The sequence below is a fragment of the Leptodactylus fuscus genome, chromosome 5 (genome assembly GCF_031893055.1).
Source record: "Leptodactylus fuscus isolate aLepFus1 chromosome 5, aLepFus1.hap2, whole genome shotgun sequence".
In the NCBI taxonomy this organism is placed as follows: Eukaryota; Metazoa; Chordata; class Amphibia; order Anura; family Leptodactylidae; genus Leptodactylus; species Leptodactylus fuscus.
Window position 1 is genome coordinate 19899237 of NC_134269.1, and position 22603 is coordinate 19921839.

The 22603-nt window shown below is 49.3% G+C and overlaps 1 protein-coding gene across 1 annotated transcript; it reads right to left on the reverse strand.

Annotated features, from left to right (window-relative positions):
* Nucleotides 1–16069: 16069 nt before the first annotated feature.
* Nucleotides 16070–22044, reverse strand: CALR (calreticulin). Its single transcript, XM_075272561.1, has 9 exons — nt 21904–22044; nt 20175–20276; nt 19749–19952; nt 19131–19225; nt 18731–18940; nt 18538–18651; nt 18251–18394; nt 18079–18171; nt 16070–17215 (listed from the first exon to the last, which is right to left on the reverse strand). Exons 1-9 carry the CDS (start codon nt 21995–21997, stop codon nt 17015–17017), a joined length of 1257 nt encoding a protein of 418 aa, XP_075128662.1. The 5' UTR covers nt 21998–22044; the 3' UTR covers nt 16070–17014.
* Between the last annotated feature and the right edge of the window lie 559 nt (nt 22045–22603).

The following is a 22603-nucleotide window of genomic DNA, read 5'->3' on the forward strand; positions in this document are numbered from 1 at the left end:
CTGTGACTGATGCCCCCATAGTACCTGCAACCATACTATCCGTGACTGATGCCCCCATAGGACCTGCAACCATACTATCCGTGACTGATACCCCCATAGTACCTGCAACCATACTATCCGTGACTGATGCCCCCATAGGACCTGCAACCATACTATCCGTGACTGATGCCTCCATAGTACCTGCAACCATACTATCCATGACTGATGCCCCCATAGTACCTGCAACCATACTATCTGCGACTGATGCCCCCATAGTACCTGCAACCATACTATCTGTGACTGATGCCCCCATAGTACCTGCAACCATACTATCCGTGACTGATGCCCCCATAGTCCCTGCAACTATACTATCCATGACTGATGCCCCCATAGTCCCTGCAACTATATTATCCGTGACTGATGCCTCCATAGTACCTGCAACCATACTATCTGCGACTGATGCCCCCATAGTACCTGCAACCATACTATCCGTGACTGAAGCCCCCATAGTACCTGCAACCATACTATCCGTGACTGATGCCCCATAGTACCTGCAACCATACTATCCGTGACTGATGCCCCCATAGTACCTGCAACCATACTATCCGTGACTGATGCCTCCATAGTACCTGCAACCATACTATCTGCGACTGATGCCCCCATAGTACCTGCAACCATACTATCTGTGACTGATGCCCCCATAGTACCTGCAACCATACTATCCGTGACTGATGCCCCCATAGTACCTGCAACCATACTATCCGAGACTGATACCCCCATAGTACCTGCAACCATACTATCCATGACTGATGCCCCCATAGTCCCTGCAACTATATTATCCGTGACTGATGCCCCCATAGTACCTGCAACCATACTATCCGTGACTGATGCCCCCATAGTACCTGCAACCATACTATCCGTGACTGATGCCCCCATAGTGCCTGCAACCATACTATCCGAGACTGATGCCCCATAGTACCTGCAACCATACTATCTGTGACTGATGCCCCCATAGTACCTGCAACCATACTATCCGTGACTGATGCCCCCATAGGACCTGCAACCATACTATCCGTGACTGATACCCCCATAGTACCTGCAACCATACTATCCGTGACTGATGCCCCCATAGGACCTGCAACCATACTATCCGTGACTGATGCCTCCATAGTACCTGCAACCATACTATCCATGACTGATGCCCCCATAGTACCTGCAACCATACTATCTGCGACTGATGCCCCCATAGTACCTGCAACCATACTATCTGTGACTGATGCCCCCATAGTACCTGCAACCATACTATCCGTGACTGATGCCCCCATAGTCCCTGCAACTATACTATCCATGACTGATGCCCCCATAGTCCCTGCAACTATATTATCCGTGACTGATGCCCCCATAGTACCTGCAACCATACTATCCGTGACTGATGCCCCCATAGTACCTGCAACCATACTATCCGTGACTGATGCCCCCATAGTGCCTGCAACCATACTATCCGAGACTGATACCCCCATAGTACCTGCAACCATACTATCCATGACTGATGCCCCCATAGTCCCTGCAACTATACTATCCGTGACTGATGCCCCCATAGTACCTGCAACCATACTATCCGTGACTGATGCCCCCATAGTACCTGCAACCATACTATCCGTGACTGATGCCCCCATAGTGCCTGCAACCATACTATCCGAGACTGATACCCCCATAGTTCCTGCAACCATACTATCCGTGACTGATGCCCCCATAGGACCTGCAACCATACTATCCGTGACTGATACCCCCATAGTACCTGCAACCATACTATCCGTGACTGATGCCCCCATAGGATCTGCAACCATACTATCCGTGACTGATGCCCCCATAGTACCTGCAACCATACTATCTGTGACTGATGCCCCCATAGTACCTGCAACCATACTATCCGTGACTGATGCCCCCATAGTACCTGCAACCATACTATCCGTGACTGATGCCCCCATAGGACCTGCAACCATACTATCCGTGACTGATGCCCCATAGTACCTGCAACCATACTATCCGTGACTGATGCCCCCATAGTACCTGCAACCATACTATCCGTGACTGATGCCCCCATAGTACCTGCAACCATACTATCCGTGACTGATACCCCATAGTACCTGCAACCATACTATCCGTGACTGATGCCCCCATAGTACCTGCAACCATACTATCCGTGACTGATGCCCCCATAGTACCTGCAACCATACTATCCGTGACTGATGCCCCCATAGTACCTGCAACCATACTATCCGTGACTGATGCCCCCATAGTACCTGCAACCATACTATCCGTGACTGATGCCCCCATAGTACCTGCAACCATACTATCCGTGACTGATGCCCCCATAGTACCTGCAACCATACTATCCGTGACTGATGCACCCATAGTACCTGCAACCATACTATCTGTGACTGATACCCCATAGTACCTGCAACCATACTATCTGTGACTGATGCCCCCATAGTACCTGCAACCATACTATCCGTGACTGATACCCTCATAGTACCTGCAACCATACTATCCGTGACTGATGCCCCCACAGTACCTGCAACCATACAATCCGTAACTGATGCCCCCCATAGTACCTGCATCCATACTATCCATGACTGATGCCCCCATAGTACCTTCAACCATACTATCCGAGACTGATGCCCCCATAGTACCTGCAACCATACTATCCGTGACTGATGCCCCCATAGTACCTGCAACTATACTATCCGTGACTGATGCCCCCATAGTACCTGCAACCATACTATCCGTGACTGATGCCCCCATAGTACCTGCAACTATACTATCCGTGACTGATGCCCCCATAGTACCTGCAACTATACTATCCGTGACTGATGCCCCCATAGTACCTGCAACCATACTATCCGTGACTGATGCCCCCATAGTCCCTGCAACTATACTATCCGTGACTGATGCCCCCATAGTACCTGCAACCATACTATCCGTGACTGATGCCTCCATAGTACCTGCAACCATACTATCCATGACTGATGCCCCCATAGTACCTGCAACCATACTATCTGCGACTGATGCCCCCATAGTACCTGCAACCATACTATCTGTGACTGATGCCCCCATAGTACCTGCAACCATACTATCCGTGACTGATGCCCCCATAGTACCTGCAACCATACTATCCGAGACTGATACCCCCATAGTACCTGCAACCATACTATCCATGACTGATGCCCCCATAGTCCCTGCAACTATATTATCCGTGACTGATGCCCCCATAGTACCTGCAACCATACTATCCGTGACTGATGCCCCCATAGTACCTGCAACCATACTATCCGTGACTGATGCCCCCATAGTGCCTGCAACCATACTATCCGAGACTGATACCCCCATAGTACCTGCAACCATACTATCCAAGACTGATGCCCCATAGTACCTGCAACCATACTATCCGTGACTGATGCCCCCATAGTACCTGCAACCATACTATCCGTGACTGATGCCCCCATAGTACCTGCAACCATACTATCTGTGACTGATGCCCCCATAGTACCTGCAACCATACTATCCGTGACTGATGCCCCCATAGGACCTGCAACCATACTATCCGTGACTGATACCCCCATAGTACCTGCAACCATACTATCCGTGACTGATGCCCCCATAGGACCTGCAACCATACTATCCGTGACTGATGCCTCCATAGTACCTGCAACCATACTATCCATGACTGATGCCCCCATAGTACCTGCAACCATACTATCTGCGACTGATGCCCCCATAGTACCTGCAACCATACTATCTGTGACTGATGCCCCCATAGTACCTGCAACCATACTATCCGTGACTGATGCCCCCATAGTCCCTGCAACTATACTATCCATGACTGATGCCCCCATAGTCCCTGCAACTATATTATCCGTGACTGATGCCCCCATAGTACCTGCAACCATACTATCCGTGACTGATGCCCCCATAGTACCTGCAACCATACTATCCGTGACTGATGCCCCCATAGTGCCTGCAACCATACTATCCGAGACTGATACCCCCATAGTACCTGCAACCATACTATCCATGACTGATGCCCCCATAGTCCCTGCAACTATACTATCCGTGACTGATGCCCCCATAGTACCTGCAACCATACTATCCGTGACTGATGCCCCCATAGTACCTGCAACCATACTATCCGTGACTGATGCCCCCATAGTACCTGCAACCATACTATCTGTGACTGATGCCCCCATAGTACCTGCAACCATACTATCCGTGACTGATGCCCCCATAGTACCTGCAACCATACTATCCGTGACTGATGCCCCCATAGGACCTGCAACCATACTATCCGTGACTGATGCCCCATAGTACCTGCAACCATACTATCCGTGACTGATGCCCCCATAGTACCTGCAACCATACTATCCGTGACTGATGCCCCCATAGTACCTGCAACCATACTATCCGTGACTGATACCCCCATAGTACCTGCAACCATACTATCCGTGACTGATGCCCCCATAGTACCTGCAACCATACTATCCGTGACTGATACCCCATAGTACCTGCAACCATACTATCCGTGACTGATGCCCCCATAGTACCTGCAACCATACTATCCGTGACTGATGCCCCCATAGTACCTGCAACCATACTATCCGTGACTGATGCCCCCATAGTACCTGCAACCATACTATCCGTGACTGATGCCCCCATAGTACCTGCAACCATACTATCCGTGACTGATGCCCCCATAGTACCTGCAACCATACTATCCGTGACTGATGCCCCCATAGTACCTGCAACCATACTATCCGTGACTGATGCCCCCATAGTACCTGCAACCATACTATCCGTGACTGATGCCCCCATAGTACCTGCAACCATACTATCTGTGACTGATACCCCATAGTACCTGCAACCATACTATCTGTGACTGATGCCCCCATAGTACCTGCAACCATACTATCCATGACTGATACCCCCATAGTACCTGCAACCATACTATCCGTGACTGATGCCCCCACAGTACCTGCAACCATACAATCCGTAACTGATGCCCCCCATAGTACCTGCATCCATACTATCCATGACTGATGCCCCCATAGTACCTTCAACCATACTATCCGAGACTGATGCCCCCCATAGTACCTTCAATCATACTATCCGTGACTGATGCCCCCATAGTACCTGCAACCATACTATCCGTGACTGATGCCCCCACAGTACCTGCAACCATACTATCCGTGACTGATGCCCCCATAGTACCTGCAACCATACTATCTGTGACTGATACCCCATAGTACCTGCAACCATACTATCTGTGACTGATGCCCCCATAGTACCTGCAACCATACTATCCGTGACTGATGCCCCCACAGTACCTGCAACCATACAATCCGTAACTGATGCCCCCCATAGTACCTGCATCCATACTATCCATGACTGATGCCCCCATAGTACCTTCAACCATACTATCCGAGACTGATGCCCCCCATAGTACCTTCAATCATACTATCCGTGACTGATGCCCCCATAGTACCTGCAACCATACTATCCGAGACTGATTCCCCATAGTACCTGCAACCATACTATCCGTGACTGAAGCCCCCATAGTACCTGCAACCATACTATCCGTGACTGATGCCCCCATAGTACCTGCAACCATACTATCCGTGACTGATACCCTCATAGTACCTGCAACCATACTATCCGTGACTGATGCCCCCATAGTACCTGCAACCATACTATCCGTGACTAATGCCCCCATAGTACCTGCAACCATACTATCCGTGACTGATGCCCCCATAGTACCTGCAACCATACTATCCATGACTGATGCCCCCATAGTACCTGCAACCATACTATCCGTGACTGATGCCCCTATAGTACCTGCAATCATGCTATCTGTGACTGATGCCCCCATAGTACCTGCAACCATACTATCCGTGACTGTTGCCCCCATAGTACCTGCAACCATACTATCCGTGACTGATGCCCCCATAGTACCTGCAACCATACTATCCGTGACTGATGCCCCATAGTACCTGCAACCATACTATCCGTGACTGATGCCCCCATAGTACCTGCAACCATACTATCCGTGACTGATGCCCCCATAGTACCTGCAACCATACTATCCGTGACTGATACCCTCATAGTACCTGCAACCATACTATCCGTGACTGATGCCCCCATAGTACCTGCAACCATACTATCCGTGACTGATACCCTCATAGTACCTGCAACCATACTATCCGTGACTGATACCCTCATAGTACCTGCAACCATACTATCCGTGACTGATGCCCCCATAGTACCTGCAATCATACTATCCATGACTGATGCCCCCATAGTACCTGCATCCATACTATCCGTGACTGATGCCCCCACAGTACCTGCAGTCATACTATCCGTGACTGATGCCCCCATAGTACCTGCATCCATACTATCCGTGACTGATGCCCCCATAGTACCTGCAACCATACTATCCGTGACTGATGCCCCCATGGTACCTGCAACCATACTATCCGTGACTGATACCCTCATAGTACCTGCAACCATACTATCCGTGACTGATACCCTCATAGTACCTGCAATCATACTATCCATGACTGATGCCCCCATAGTACCTGCATCCATACTATCCGTGACTGATGCCCCCACAGTACCTGCAGTCATACTATCCGTGACTGATGCCCCCATAGTACCTGCATCCATACTATCCGTGACTGATGCCCCCATAGTACCTGCAACCATATTATCCGTGACTGATGCCCCCATAGTACCTGCAACCATTCTATCCGTGACTGATGCCCCCACAGTACCTGCAACCATACTATCCGTGACTGATGCCCCCATAGTACCTGCAACCATACTATCCGTGACTGATGCCCCCATAGTACCTGCAACCATACTATCCATGACTGATGCCCCCATAGTACCTGCAACCATACTATCCATGACTGATGCCCCATATTACCTGCAACCATACTATCCGTGACTGATGCCCCCATAGTACCTGCAACCATACTATCCGAGACTGATGCCCCCATAGTACCTGCAACCATACTATCCGTGACTGATGCCCCCATAGTACCTGCAACCATACTATCCGTGACTGATACCCTCATAGTACCTGCAACCATACTATCCGTGACTGATACCCTCATAGTACCTGCAACCATACTATCCGTGACTGATGCCCCCACAGTACCTGCAACCATACTATCCGTGACTGATACCCTCATAGTACCTGCAACCATACTATCCGTGACTGATACCCTCATAGTACCTGCAACCATACTATCCGTGACTGATGCCCCCATAGTACCTGCAATCATACTATCCATGACTGATGCCCCCATAGTACCTGCATCCATACTATCCGTGACTGATGCCCCCACAGTACCTGCAGTCATACTATCCGTGACTGATGCCCCCATAGTACCTGCATCCATACTATCCGTGACTGATGCCCCCATAGTACCTGCAACCATACTATCCGTGACTGATGCCCCCATAGTACCTGCAACCATACTATCCGTGACTGATACCCTCATAGTACCTGCAACCATACTATCCGTGACTGATACCCTCATAGTACCTGCAACCATACTATCCGTGACTGATGCCCCCATAGTACCTGCAATCATACTATCCATGACTGATGCCCCCATAGTACCTGCATCCATACTATCCGTGACTGATGCCCCCACAGTACCTGCAGTCATACTATCCGTGACTGATGCCCCCATAGTACCTGCAACCATACTATCCGTGACTGATGCCCCCATAGTACCTGCAACCATACTATCCGTGACTGATGCCCCCATAGTACCTGCAACCATACTATCTGTGACTGATACCCCATAGTACCTGCAACCATACTATCTGTGACTGATGCCCCCACAGTACCTGCAGTCATACTATCCGTGACTGATGCCCCCATAGTACCTGCAACCATACTATCCGTGACTGATGCCCCCATAGTACCTGCAACCATACTATCCGTGACTGATGCCCCCATAGTACCTGCAACCATACTATCTGTGACTGATACCCCATAGTACCTGCAACCATACTATCTGTGACTGATGCCCCCATAGTACCTGCAACCATACTATCCGTGACTGATACCCCCATAGTACCTGCAACCATACTATCCGTGACTGATGCCCCCACAGTACCTGCAACCATACAATCCGTAACTGATGCCCCCCATAGTACCTGCATCCATACTATCCATGACTGATGCCCCCATAGTACCTTCAACCATACTATCCGAGACTGATGCCCCCCATAGTACCTTCAATCATACTATCCGTGACTGATGCCCCCATAGTACCTGCAACCATACTATCCGTGACTGATGCCCCCACAGTACCTGCAACCATACAATCCGTAACTGATGCCCCCTATAGTACCTGCATCCATACTATCCGTGACTGATGCCCCCATAGTACCTGCAATCATACTATCCGTGACTGATGCCCCCATAGTACCTGCAACCATACTATCCGTGACTGATGCCCCCATAGTACCTGTAACCATACTATCCATGACTGATGCCCCCATAGTACCTGCAACCATACTATCCGTGACTGATGCCCCTATAGTACCTGCAACCATACTATCCGTGACTGATGCCCCCATAGTACCTGCAACCATACTATCCGAGACTGATGCCCCATAGTACCTGCAACCATACTATCCGTGACTGAAGCCCCCATAGTACCTGCAACCATACTATCCGTGACTGATGCCCCCATAGTACCTGCAACCATACTATCCGTGACTGATACCCTCATAGTACCTGCAACCATACTATCCGTGACTGATGCCCCCATAGTACCTGCAACCATACTATCCGTGACTGATGCCCCCATAGTACCTGCAATCATACTATCCGTGACTGATGCCCCCATAGTACCTGCATCCATACTATCCGTGACTGATGCCCCCATAGTACCTGCAATCATACTATCCATGACTGATGCCCCCATAGTACCTGCAATCATACTATCCATGACTGATGCCCCCATAGTACCTGCATCCATACTATCCGTGACTGATGCCCCCATAGTACCTGCAATCATACTATCCATGACTGATGCCCCCATAGTACCTGCAATCATACTATCCATGACTGATGCCCCCATAGTACCTGCATCCATACTTTCCGTGACTGATGCCCCCACAGTACCTGCAGTCATACTATCCGTGACTGATGCCCCCATAGTACCTGCATCCATACTATCCGTGACTGATGCCCCCATAGTACCTGCAACCATACTATCCGTGACTGATGCCCCCATAGTACCTGCAACCATACTATCCGTGACTGATACCCTCATAGTACCTGCAACCATACTATCCGTGACTGATACCCTCATAGTACCTGCAACCATACTATCCGTGACTGATGCCCCCATAGTACCTGCAATCATACTATCCGTGACTGATGCCCCCATAGTACCTGCATCCATACTATCCGTGACTGATGCCCCCACAGTACCTGCAGTCATACTATCCGTAACTGATGCCCCCATAGTACCTGCATCCATACTATCCGTGACTGATGCCCCCATAGTACCTGCAACCATACTATCCGTGACTGATGCCCCCATAGTACCTGCAACCATACTATCCGTGACTGATGCCCCCACAGTACCTGCAACCATACTATCCGTGACTGATGCCCCCATAGTACCTGCAACCATACTATCCGTGACTGATGCCCCCACAGTACCTGCAACCATACTATCCGTGACTGATGCCCCCATAGTACCTGCAATCATACTATCCATGACTGATGCCCCCATAGTACCTGCATCCATACTATCCGTGACTGATGCCCCCATAGTACCTGCAACCATACTATCCGTGACTGATGCCCCCATAGTACCTGCAACCATACTATCCGTGACTGTTGCCCCTATAGTACCTGTTGCTGATGCCCCCATAGTCCCTTTTATCGATCCCTCTGTAACGTGCAAGCGACGGACAACTCAATAGGGTTTGGAAGTTACTTTACGAAAAGACTCACAACTCTGAGAACGGTCAATAGATTTGTAAGCTGATAAAGTAACCACTGCCTGTTACTGGTCTTCAGTCCAGGCCGATGTAACCGGAGTCTTCCTCCTCCTTAGACAAGATATGGGGCAACACTATCGGAGTCGCTTCCACTAGCTGAACTCCACCATCTGCTCAGCGCTTTTCCGGTCCACCATTGCACGTACTGCCCATTTTGGACTCCACTTCAGGCTCCTCGAGGCCTTGTCATCTGGTTTCTCCTCAGTTGGTTTTCTCTCTCACAAGAGTAGTCTGAGATTTGATCCTCTGGACGCCAATTGAACCACCCCAGTGTACCAACCACTTCGGACTCATGTGCTTGACGCAACGTCCATGTTGGTGAGACCAGCACCCTCTAGCATTTCAGGTGCTTAGTTACATTTTCAGTGCCCCATACATAGTCATTGTACCTGCTGACCGTAGTTACTCTGCTTATAATGCCGTCATTGAGTGGGGGTCCCCCTGCTCGCACTTCTTTCCCTACCTTAACTTGCACAAGAAATCTCCACAAGCCTCCCAGCCTCTGTAGACTTGTCCATCGGCCTCTTCATCTTCAATTTCTCGTCGTCTCTGGTCTCGCTTTAGACAAGGATATGCATGATGCGGGTTGACCAACCACCATGTGCAGAACATTTTCCGCCACAATGTACCTGCTCTCTAGGATCTTGGGCTCCGCTCTACCACATGATCATCAACGCAAAGGAGCAGATTTTGCAGCGGCTTATTTGACGGCAGTGTGTGTAGATTCACCTGCTGAGACACCAGGTCATACTGTACACCTCCAGTATGGCAGCAGAGATTTTCCCCATCCCCCTCACACTTCTCATTTCTTTGACACAGACATCGTCCATGTTTTCTGAACATCAACATGAAAAGCAGGAACCCAATGGAGTGCCCTGTATTTTTATACAACCATACCAATGGTAGCGCCATCTTGCCACTGCCATTGGCCTCTCTCTTTGAGCCGCACTTCTGTTGCAGGTCACGTGCGTTGGATTTCAGTACTTGCCTGTAGTGTGTGCTGGCCCTAAACTTTGCTACCTGCTCCTACCTAATCTCCTGCCCCCTGTGGGCTATGTAAGGTAGCTTATTCCATAGAAATCTGAGCAATGGCTTCCTTGTTTCCAGCAATGGTTGTCTGTACTTGGCCTGTTTACCAGATACCTGGCCTGTTCCTCATTCCTGAGTCTGTGGTATCTGCCCTGATCTCTGCCTGGATTGTCATAGTAAAAAATATGCAAATCTATTCTCCAGGATGTAATTAGGAGAACAGTGCACTCTGTACGCCGCCCTCTAGAGGGCAGTATCCTTAACATCATGCATGACTCAGTTACAAAGTCTAATATCATGATGCGGATTTAATTGCCAAATTAGTATTTCTATTCCAAAAGGAACAGATTCCCAGTGATAGTGACTCCACTCCGCCTGCCCCAACCACTGCTTGGATCACCATAAGAAATGTACTCGGCCAGTCCTGATTTCGGACTATACTTTAATAACTCTCTTTCCTGATCCCTTGATGCTACAGACTGGACTCGCCTGGGTTAGTTGTCACCTATTCTGGGATTAGAGGTGGTGGGTCCGTACCTGCTGCTCATTACACCAACGCTGAATGTGTGGCCATTCTTCCTTCTTTCGTTCCTCCAGGGTCCGGAGTAATTGTACCAAGGTCCTGTTCATGCTATCGCAAGCACAATTTCCCCGCAGATGGTAGCGAGTAATCCTTGATTTTTTCATTTGATACAACTGGCCAATTCATCAATGAATCGACCCTCCAAATGGATTGCTTGGTGTCAAGGTAACCATCAGACATCTGTAAGGAAGGATAAAGTTTTTCCACGTCTCGGCAGCCTAATCCTGTATGGGAATTGGTACCACAAACTTTGTAAAATGGTCAGGGATTGTCAACATGTACTTGTACCCCTGGAGAGACTCCTCAATTCTGGTGCTAGCTGTACCCTACAACAGAGGTCTTCCTCCTGGATCACCATCCACTTTTGTTGTTGCCACCACCCCTTCACCATGGGGTACAATGCCTCCTGCTGTCCTTGTGCAGTCACTGTGTTCATAGTCAATCCACGAGCATGGTGACCTGCGGATCCCATACCTGATACACTAGCCACTCTTCACCTGTCAGAGCCTTGGGTATGTTCTTCCCCAGGTTTGTCCATAAGGCAGTTAGGTGGTTCTGTGCCATATTCACATTATCACTGATGCCCCCATAGTACCAGTCACTGATGTATCATAGGACATTTCAATGATGCTCCGATAGTAGCTTTCATTAGTAGTTTCTTCTTTGCTGCTAATAACTGCATTATAGCTGCAGCACATTTTGCATTTCTCTCTGACGTATGCATTATGAAATCTCAAAGACGTCTGCCAGTAGATTACTGTTACACACTTCCTATCCCTCACTACCCATGAGGCTTCAAAGAAATCACTTCTTGTACATAGAAAATTCTAGATTCTCTGCAGTTCCATACAGTATGTCCTGTTCATATTAACCCCTGTTTTCTGTGTTCTGTCTTGAGCTTGTTAGTTTCTAAAGACAGACTTTCCTTAGTAACAGGACGTCAACACAAAAATTAGCGAGAAGGGAGACACCTAGTGGATAGGACCTATAGAGTGGTGGCACAAAACTTAACATTTTTAGAAATAAAGTGCACTACGCTTTACCGTGTTTCCCCGAAAATAAGACGTACCCCGAAAGTAAGGCATGGCAGACATTTTGTTGCCTTGCCTAATATAAGGCGCTCCCCCGAAAGTAAGATGTAGTGAATAGAAATGAATGTAAGTAGCCGGCAAGCGGGGGGTTAATCGGCGTGCCGGGCGCTTCCATTCATTTCTATGGGAGCATGTGTGGGCACCGACCGGAGGCATTTAGCACTGGATGTCTGCTGACACCAGCAGACACCAGGCGGCTATGGTGGCCGCCCAACTCCCGGGTGGCCGCCATAGTTAAACACCCGGCATCCTGCCGGGCATCCTGCAGTAAAGACTTCCTTTTATATGAGACCTTCCCCGAGCACAAGACATCAGTCCAAAGCGTGCATAGGCACGATGGATACAATGCACATGCCCGCCACCCCTATATGCCCACTGATCTCAATGTGACCAAGGTTGTAACGGGGGGGGTGCAGAGGTTGCAATCACTAAGGGGGTCCAAAGCCCTGTAAAGAACATAAGACACCAGCATTATAGACAGCACCTGTAAGTGGGGGCCCAGGGTCTTCAGGATGTGTCCTGTGTATGATTTACAGCCGGTAGTACATTATATGCACATATGTGTATCTTCTGCACTGTATGACCTAGGTATGTCTGTAGTGATGCGTGCACTCTCTGTTATCAGATTCTTGTGTTTGGTCACATGTTACGTTTTGTTCTCATCATCTCCTCCATCAGAAAACTTCCCAAACCGGATTCTCCAGGATGCCGGGGCCGGACAGACCTTTCACTGCGTTAACTCCTTCACATCCCTATGTCTTGACAGCAGAAGTGAGCCTAGCCTCTCTGCAAACAATAGAAAGGGCGCACCGTAACCAACGCTGAAGGACGTCAGGACATCATGGCATTCTTCAGCATTGTGATGTAATGTGCACCCCAGCCTAGAGGTCACAGCGGGGGTCAGCCTGGACTGGAGCACGGATGGGTGAGTAAATTGTTGGCTGCTACCAATTGGAATAACACAATAAGTTATTATATCTGCAGTTTTTCTCCAATTTTACCTCATTCTGAATGTTTTCTCAGCTTCCCAGTATAACATATGAATAGTATATCGCCCATGTGCCTGTATGATACGAACTACATGATAGAACTGCTCCGTGTTACATGACAATTTAGCCTTGTCCACATGGTGTAGCTTTCATGTGGATCCGGTGTTAGACTACAGGCTGAGGGACGCGTTGGCTGAACACAGCGGTGCTGGCGAGGTGAAGGTGACAATGACAGAGTAGCATGACAAGTCACAAGAAGCCAAACCTGATGGGTTCCCTACGACCATTGTCACAGTAACATCACCAGGACGCATTCAGAAGGCCGGACTATACCCGTATGTCGGCCACAGCATTGTAGGGATGTATGGGGCTGCAGGTCAGTTTATTAGGCCCGCGGTGAGGATCGGATCTGTAGCCACAATGCGGCCTATATACTACAGATGTATTATGGCCGTCTGAATGAAGCTTGTGGGGAATACTAGATCTCATTCCAGAGACCCGGCGATATAGTCTGGAGGATAATAACCGGACCCATCATCTACAGGACTATAAGGCCTCCTGCACACAAAACCTGCACGGACTGACCGTGGTTAGAGGTGTATAGGATTCACTAATATATCCTGGCAGTGAGAAGGAGCTATAGGGGTCGGTCCTCCTAGATGGAGTGGTTTAAATCAGGTGTGTCATGGATCCAGTAGGTGGCGCTGCCTCAGTTCTCGGAGCGTCAGCATACTTCCCAACCATCCTGGATTCAGCGGGACAGTCCCAGAGTTCAGGTACTGTCCTGCTGTCTCAGTCGGCTGGAGGTTTGTCCCTGGCTTCAACTCATCTGTGTCCAAGAGGCGTTGCATGTATATACAATGGTGGAGCAGGAAGATGTCTGCTCCCTGCTTCACCATTCATTCTTTGTCTATGCTCTGGGAGCAGTAGGTGTGATGATGTCACTTATATCGTGCCTGCAGCTCCCTGAAGACTCCAGGCCAGATCCAGCAGGTAGTGAGGACAGGCGAGTATTAGGGTTTTGTTCTTTTTTTTTGGTGGTACTAGGAGAGGAACACAATATTGTGGAGGCATTAAACTGTGTGGCAACTGGAGCAAATAGAAGACTGGAGGGGGGGGGGTGTCATTAAGCCATTAGAGTAAAAAATCAAACTGGGAACAACTGGAGGGGGGCATTATACTGTGGGGGCATATGTTAGGGCAAGTTTAAGGGCATTATACTGAAGAAATGAATGGGAGGAGTCAAAATGGAAGTGGGTGGGGCTAAATGCTGTCCTTTGAAAGCTGCTACATGTTCTGTCATAGCTCACACACCCATAGACTCAGCATTTTCAGGTGTTGCATTGTTGATGTAGAGATTGACTATACCTCTCCTATACTGTATGTAACCCTATCCTGCCTGGTTTGACATGGCTATAGCAGGTGGTGCCAAGTCACAGGATACAGCGCCACCTACTGGATCCACAGCACCTGATTGTACCCACACCGTCCACCATCCTTCTATTCTCACACCATCCTCATATCATACACACAGTAATGACTGTTGCCAGGAAAATAAATACTACTGTCATACACTGTCTGTCTGCCTAGACCAAAGTCTAGTAGAACCGCACATGTCCTGATGCTGGCCACGGCCAACCAAGGTGGACTACCAAGGCTACAGGTTTCTCCAAACCAAAGGTTCTTAATAAACAGGTGATTGGAGACTATCTGCTGGATAAGCCAAGATGCCCTCTGCTAGGGTCAGGTCCACCGACTCTCTGCCCCTTGAAAGGCAACTACTCATACCTCTGTGGCACAAATCTGGTCCTGCAATCCAGTCAGTGAGCAAACCCAGCTTCCAAAAGATTTTTTTTGGGAGTTCAGGAACCTACAAGCAAGGTCAGAAAAGGGCAAAATGTGCTATAGGCAAGAGCCCAAAGCTGCAAGTACTAGCCCATTTGTCTTCATTATAATGTGACCTGATCCACGGATACAGCTCATCACTGCGGTGGGTTGTGTGACTATACAGGAGAGGATTTGTTGCAATTTTGCAAGATTTCTCTTAAATATTTGAGGTTTGCCAGGTCTGAACATCTCCAAACTTGAACCTGCACCAACGCTAAAGAACTAGCGCTCACAATGGGAAAGCCTTTATTCCACAAGTGGTTTCAGAAGGCATACTATAAAAATATTGGCTGATGTGACCTCCACTAGAGGGCATTGTGCTGACATCCTAGTACATAATAGCTGCCTGCACCCTACAGCTCTAGTGCTGCACTTTGAATTCTCACACTTTATTTAAACAAACGAGGACACCGTTTTGGACACAACTTATTTAATTAGAAATTTTTATCCGACATCTGTACATTCCAAAACATAACCCATTCATACATTCTGGCGAAGAGCCCTGCATCTATATAAATTAGAAGCATACAGCCTGAAGCAGGGCGGACTCCGGGGGACCACAAGGCCCATTTCACCACATCACAGGACACTGAGGGGCATGTGTTGGCAAGTCAATTTAAACACTTGTGGTCAGATGTCAGAGGTGGTCAGTCTAGATCGAAATGTCCGCAGAGGACACTGCTGCATAGAGTGCGACATCTACTACGGCTGGACTGGCATCCAAAGGGTGGGACCAGTTGCCAATGCCACACTGGCAAGTTTACCTAAACAGACTATGGTGGAACGCAAGAGCTGTCACCTTCTGGGGGAGCCAATCTGTGCCATAAACCAGTCCCATATATTAGCATATCAGGTACTGACCCTATAGACTGGCATCATGGCGCACAGTGGCTTCTACACCGCAGGGGGCAGTAATGCTATTGAGCCCTAGGACTATAGGGCAGAACACTGAATTATTGATACTGCAATGACCCAGGTCTTGGGGGTTCAGGGAATGATCATGAATTTGGCAGCGCACATGGGTGCCGGAACCGGTCGATGCCCCTCACAAGGTTAAAGAAAGAGGCGTGAGGTTCCCACGGACCACCAAGTACTGCAGTTGGGACACATCTACTGCAATGGAAACTGGTAGGGGAAGAGGTGGTGACAGGGCTGAAGACAGGAGGGGCAGGAGAGAGGAGATGGGGGAAAGGGAAGATTGACAGACCGTCTTCCAAATAAGGGTTAAAACAAAAACTGTAAAAAATATATATAAATTTAGAGTCTCATAGAGACAGAACGATCCCATTTCCCCTCTCCTATCTAAGACGTGACGCCCAGGGAAGGGGAGCGCTGGTAGGGAGGACAGAACCAAGCCTTCATCTTTAAAGCTCGTCTTTCTGGGGTGTTTCGTCCTCATCCTCGTCTTCTTCCTTCTCTTCCTCCTCCTTTTCATCTTCATCATCATCATCGTCGTCATCAGCTTCTTCCTCCTGTGGCTCTTCCTCTTTCCTCTTCTTTTCCTCTTCCTCCTGCTTCTTGCGTTCTTCCTCATCTTGATCTTCCTTCATCTTTTTCTCTGCCTCCTGAGTATTAAGGAGAAGGGAACACATCAGCAAGACCGATCTCCCCAACATTAGATTTACACGGGATGAGCTAGAGTCTGCAGCCAAGCAGCAGGTTGTACCGGGGGCAACAAGGTGGCTCAGTGGTTAGCACTGAAGTCTTGTAGCCCAGGGTTCAAATCTCACCAGGAACAACATCCGCAAGGAGTTTGTATGCTCTCCCCATTGCACAAAGACATACAGGGGGGCTTACTCCCCTCCCCCATACACATGCTCAGGCCAAGAGGACGTGTCTGGGAGTAGCTAATGGCCGACTACTAAGGGTGTATGGCTTGCTTAAGAAAATCAGGGGCTTCCAGTGATAGGACAGTCAATTTTAGGGGTACTTTGTTATAGGTAGCGCACACCCTCACTCCATTATCCAGGCAAGTGGAATCTGTTCTCCATAGCCCGTAGTCAGGAAATGGGCTATTTGGGACACTAAACCACCAGTATATAAGGATGTAACTAGACCCGACAGGTTGTCAGACTAGGCTATTGACTACCTAGTCCTGAGTGATGGGGGTGGAACTCCCTGCACCCCTACTGATCAGCACAGTACCAGTCATATCATGCCTGTGCATTGCCCTTCATTAAACACAACATGGACACGTGACTCCTTTAATTTTTTCAGTCCTTGATCAACTGCCCTGTTTGCTACCTATCTATAGGAAATAACCCGAAATCCTGAGGGAGCCCCATTTCTGATTTTCTATATAGTAACCCCATAAAAGTAATGCCACCCAATGAGTCCTTCTAAACACTGGAGAGATCCATCAGCCTCAATGTTATTCAACACGCAAATACATGTCACCAAGTTTACCAGGCCCATGTCAACCCCTCACCTTTCTGACACCCCAGTTCTTGGCAGCGTAGTCCTCTGCGTGTTTCTCATCGTCTGTGATCAGGATGTCGTCGAAGATGGTTCCAGATTTCACCTGTGGGATGAGATATGGCCGTGAGATAACAGACTCCATGTCACCGCAGCACAAGGCGGCCGCTACTCTATATCCTTACCTGCCACAGATCAAAGCCGATTACGCCAAAGTCTGCGTATTCATACAGGTTAGGGTCTGGGGTGTATTCGGGGTTATCGATCTCTGGGTGGACCCATTTTCCTTTGTAATCAGGGTTATCAATCTGTCGGGGTTTCCACTCTCCCTGTGGATTATATGAGGTTAGTAACATGTGGGAAGGAAAGACAAGACATTGCTTTTACAGCATGCACTATGGATGCCTTTACTGAGATACTGGATATGCCCAGTACAGGTCGTATATGAGCCCTGAAACCCCCCACAGCTCACCTTGTACTCAGGGTTCTGGATAACAGGGGGTTCCCATTCTCCGTCCATCTCCTCGTCCCAATCTTCTGGTTTCACGGCATCTGGGTCAGAGATGTGCTCGGGCTTGTCCCAGTCCTATATGAGATAAGGACATGAGTCTACAGTCCAGATGGAGAGAAGCAATGACCTACTACAGCCGAGGCCTGGTACTCACCTCTGGTTTCTTGTCCTCTGGGTCATCGATCTTGGGGCGCTCATCCCAGTCATCGGGCTTCTTGGCTTCAGGGTCCTTGATCTTCTTGGGAGGGAGGAAGTCCCAGTCATCCTCCAAGTTGCCAGATTCCACCTTGCTGTTGTCAATCTTCACCTCGTAGGTGTTGTCAGGGCGCACGATCAGGGTGTACAGATGAGTGTACACGTCATCCTGAGGAGAATCAAAGATGGTCACCATAACTGAGGGTAAAGAGGAGTTTACACTACAGGGAACAAGGGTATTGCTATAGTGAGGAAGGTGAGCAGTGGCATGCTGGGCCGGACACCTCATTTACATAACTCCACCCACCAATCTGGTCTTATGTCAACTGATCTGATCAGACAAAGCTGCATCTCCTCACCTTACAACGGATGTCCTTGTTGATCTGCAGGTTTTTTCCCTTGTAGTTGAAGATTACATGAACCTTCTTTGTAGGAGGACCACAAATATCAGGACCTGGAAGATATAAAAGGGATCAATACAGGGATAGTCCAGGACAATCACCTATCCTACCCAATAGCTCATCAATATGTGATCGGCGGGGTCACTCATCCAGGACCCCGGACGATCAGCTCTTAGAAGGAGCACAAAGCACCATTAGTAGCACCGCCATTTCAGAAGTGGCACTGCACGAGAGAAGAGTCATAATCCAGACGTATTACCAGTGTCCAACCCATCTCTACCCAAAAATTCAGATGACCAGCAGGGGTTCAAGTCCCATAGGTGACTAGAGCATGCACATTCAGTTACGGGGGAGGGGGGATATAATCTCCCTTAGGTGTGACTAAAGTGGTGGCGGTCATCATAAGATGCCCTTCTATTTATGTACATGGCTCCAGCCCCTTCATATATACACAGTATTGCAGATAGGACAAGTGACCCAACAATGCTGCACATCTATAAATAAAAGGTAACAGCCACCCCATGCTAATGAGAAATAGCACCCCCTTCTGGCAGATGCCGGTATACTCCTACCTACCGAACATTATGTTGTACTCGGACTCTCCATGCATGTCAGCCTGGTTCAGCGTGCTAGGGAAGATCTTCATGTATCCACCTCCACAGTCAATGTTCTGCTCGTGCTTCACAGTAAACTGGATGACCAAGGTTTTACCCTTATTGGAGAAGGGGGTGAAGCGGGCAGACTGGGCATAGAAGCGGGCATCCTGGCTGGTCTGTAGACCTAAAGAGGAGGAGTAATGGTTATGACCGAATTCTAATGTTACCGGTGGGGTTGTCCTATGGGTGCGGAGTAATAAGCTCGCAGCCTGCAACTTTCCAGCTTGAAACTACAAGTCCCAGCATACTCTGAGAACCTGTGGCTGTCAAGGCATGCTGGGAGTTGTAGTTTCAAGCAGCAGCAGGATTGCAGTGCATTTCTATCCTCTTCAGTGTCAGAGCTCACCTTTGTCTTTTTCAGCATCTCCGTAGAACTTGCCGGCGCTAACCTTGAACTGGCCGTAGTCTGACTTGTGCTTTGACTCTACCCAGCGATCTGTCCAGCCATCTGCAAGAGACACGAGACATCAGACAAGGTTATAAAAGCCTCCACCTCGTATCCAGACCCTGGAGAGCTACCCCTGCTACCTCTTGTGTCACCCCATCTACCTCATAGATTGTAAGCTCTTGTGAGCAGGGCCCTCAGTCCCATTGTGTGAAATGATTTTCTTTGTAATGTATCTTTCTGTCTGTATTTGAACCCTACAAATTGTACAGCGCTGCGGAATATGTTGGTGCTATATAAATAAATTTTATTATTATGAGAGCGGTGCAGCCAAATACAAGGTTGTCATCACCTACACACTAGAGAAGTGCCTGACCTGTGCACGCCATATCAATGGAGGGGCCGTCACGCGTACACAGCTGTCCAAAGTCTACGGGGCGGATGAGCCTATAGCATCATACCCTATATACGTGTACTAGACTGCAGCGGACATGCTCAACCACTGCACTCATAAGGACAGTGTAGACACGTTTCGATCTTGGTACTACCCATGTATACCGTGCACTACATACAGCGAATATACTGCTAACTGGACAGCTGGCTATGATCAGAGCACAGCAGGCAAACTTCTTGTCCAATGAGATGGGGTGCAGCAGGAGGTATATCTTACCCCGCCCAGTATACGCTGGGTGTATATATAAGTGGCACACCCCGCCTTATAACCCCCTGTCTTCTATGCTACATACATATATACAGTAGCTACAGTAACGCGTGCACGCTACACGTCACACGAGGAGCCGGCACTGCTTTCTCTTTCTATATGACTGGATAGAGGAGGGGAGGGATTGGGAAGCTGCTCCCCCTCCCCCGCCAGCTTCCAGAAGATTCAACTACTCCATACATCTGCAAGGGAAGGAGGGGGATGAGTCAGGACACAGGACAATGCATGACGGACAGGCAATGCCCAGAAGTGCCGACACGTGAGCCCTCAAAGCTGCATTTAGGGGGGACAACACATCATTGTAATATGAAGTATACAGAACATACCGGCACTATATACGGGAGAGGTCATACATGACAATATGGATGCACTAGACAGGCTACACCCTGCACAGCAGCAGTAAAGCAAGCCTATCAGGGTTATATAGGAAAAACTGGGAACTAAACATGACATGCGGCAAGCACACACTGGATGGATCCTATAGGAACCTAGATGAATCCTAAGCACGCTATAGGAACCTAGATGAATCCTAAGTATCCCATATGTATCAAGTATCCTGTATATATCACATACAGAGCAGGATGGCACCAGAAGCATGGATTAGCTCCCTTACTAGCCCTGATCAGGTAATTTGCAGATTTGTGGGTGACTAGAGAGCTGCCAGCCAGATGCGGCCAGTATTAGGGGCTCTGGTTACCCCACAGGATGTATACAGCGTATATAATAACATAGGATACAAATTACAGGGATGCCACACAGCTAATTACCCACAATGCCCTCCCCTGCCCCCCTGGGGCACACACACACACACATCACCAGCCCACACCATTGGCACCCTGCAATCTAACAAAAGCAGCGAGAATAGCACGAGAACTACAACTCCCAGCAGGCCATCCCATACAGACAAAGGACAAGGCATGCTGGGAGTTGTAGTGCTGAACCCCAGATAGAAGCAGGGCAGGGTCTCACCTCCATCAGAGAATTCTTCCAGAAAGTGGACGGTGGGCTCTGCTGCACACAGCGCCGCCAGCAAGGGCAGGACGAGGAGGGCGATGCGGGCCATGGCGTTGCCCTGAGAGACCTGTCACCAGCAGTGTCCAAAAACCACTGAGCACCCAGCGCTGGCCGAGCGCCGCTCTTATATGCCCTCAGCGCTCCCTCCCTGAACGCGCCGTCCCATTGGCTGCCCCCGTACCGGTGTCCGCTTTTGATTGGTCGGCGGATTCTGCCATTCAAGGCACCCAGATGGCTAGTTTTGATTGGACGGGAGGATAGCCAATGAGAAAGCACCACGCAGGGGCCTCCTACTAGTCGCGCGCTGGTTGGCTGAGGGTGTGTGTAAAGAAGGAAGGCTGCAGGGAAGGTCACATGGTACCAGCGCACCACGTGATGTCTTCCGGCCGTGGGTGTGGCCTGGTGGCCCTGGTATTAGCATAATGTAATAGGGTTTGATATATGAGACTTGTCATTAGGAGAGTGAGGAGAGTGATGGAGGCCGTGCAGAGCTGCTGCACCCAGACATGGAGGACAGGCACCTCAGAGGGGGGACATGGAGGACAGGCACCTCAGAGGGGGGACATGGAGGACAGGCACCTCAGAGGGGGGACATGGGGACAGGCACCTCAGAGGGGGGACATGGAGGACAGGCACCTCAGAGGGGGGACATGGA

Bases quoted from the DNA above. Each gene is read 5' to 3' on its own strand.
- CALR (XM_075272561.1), bottom strand. From the start codon at position 21,997: ATGGCCCGCATCGCCCTCCTCGTCCTGCCCTTGCTGGCGGCGCTGTGT. The intron at 18,652-18,730 runs GTGAGTACCAGG...TATCTCATATAG, and splicing joins CAGAGGACAAGAAACCAGAG to GACTGGGACAAGCCCGAGCA. The intron at 18,172-18,250 runs GTAAGGATATAG...CTCATCCCACAG, and splicing joins TCGGCTTTGATCTGTGGCAG to GTGAAATCTGGAACCATCTT.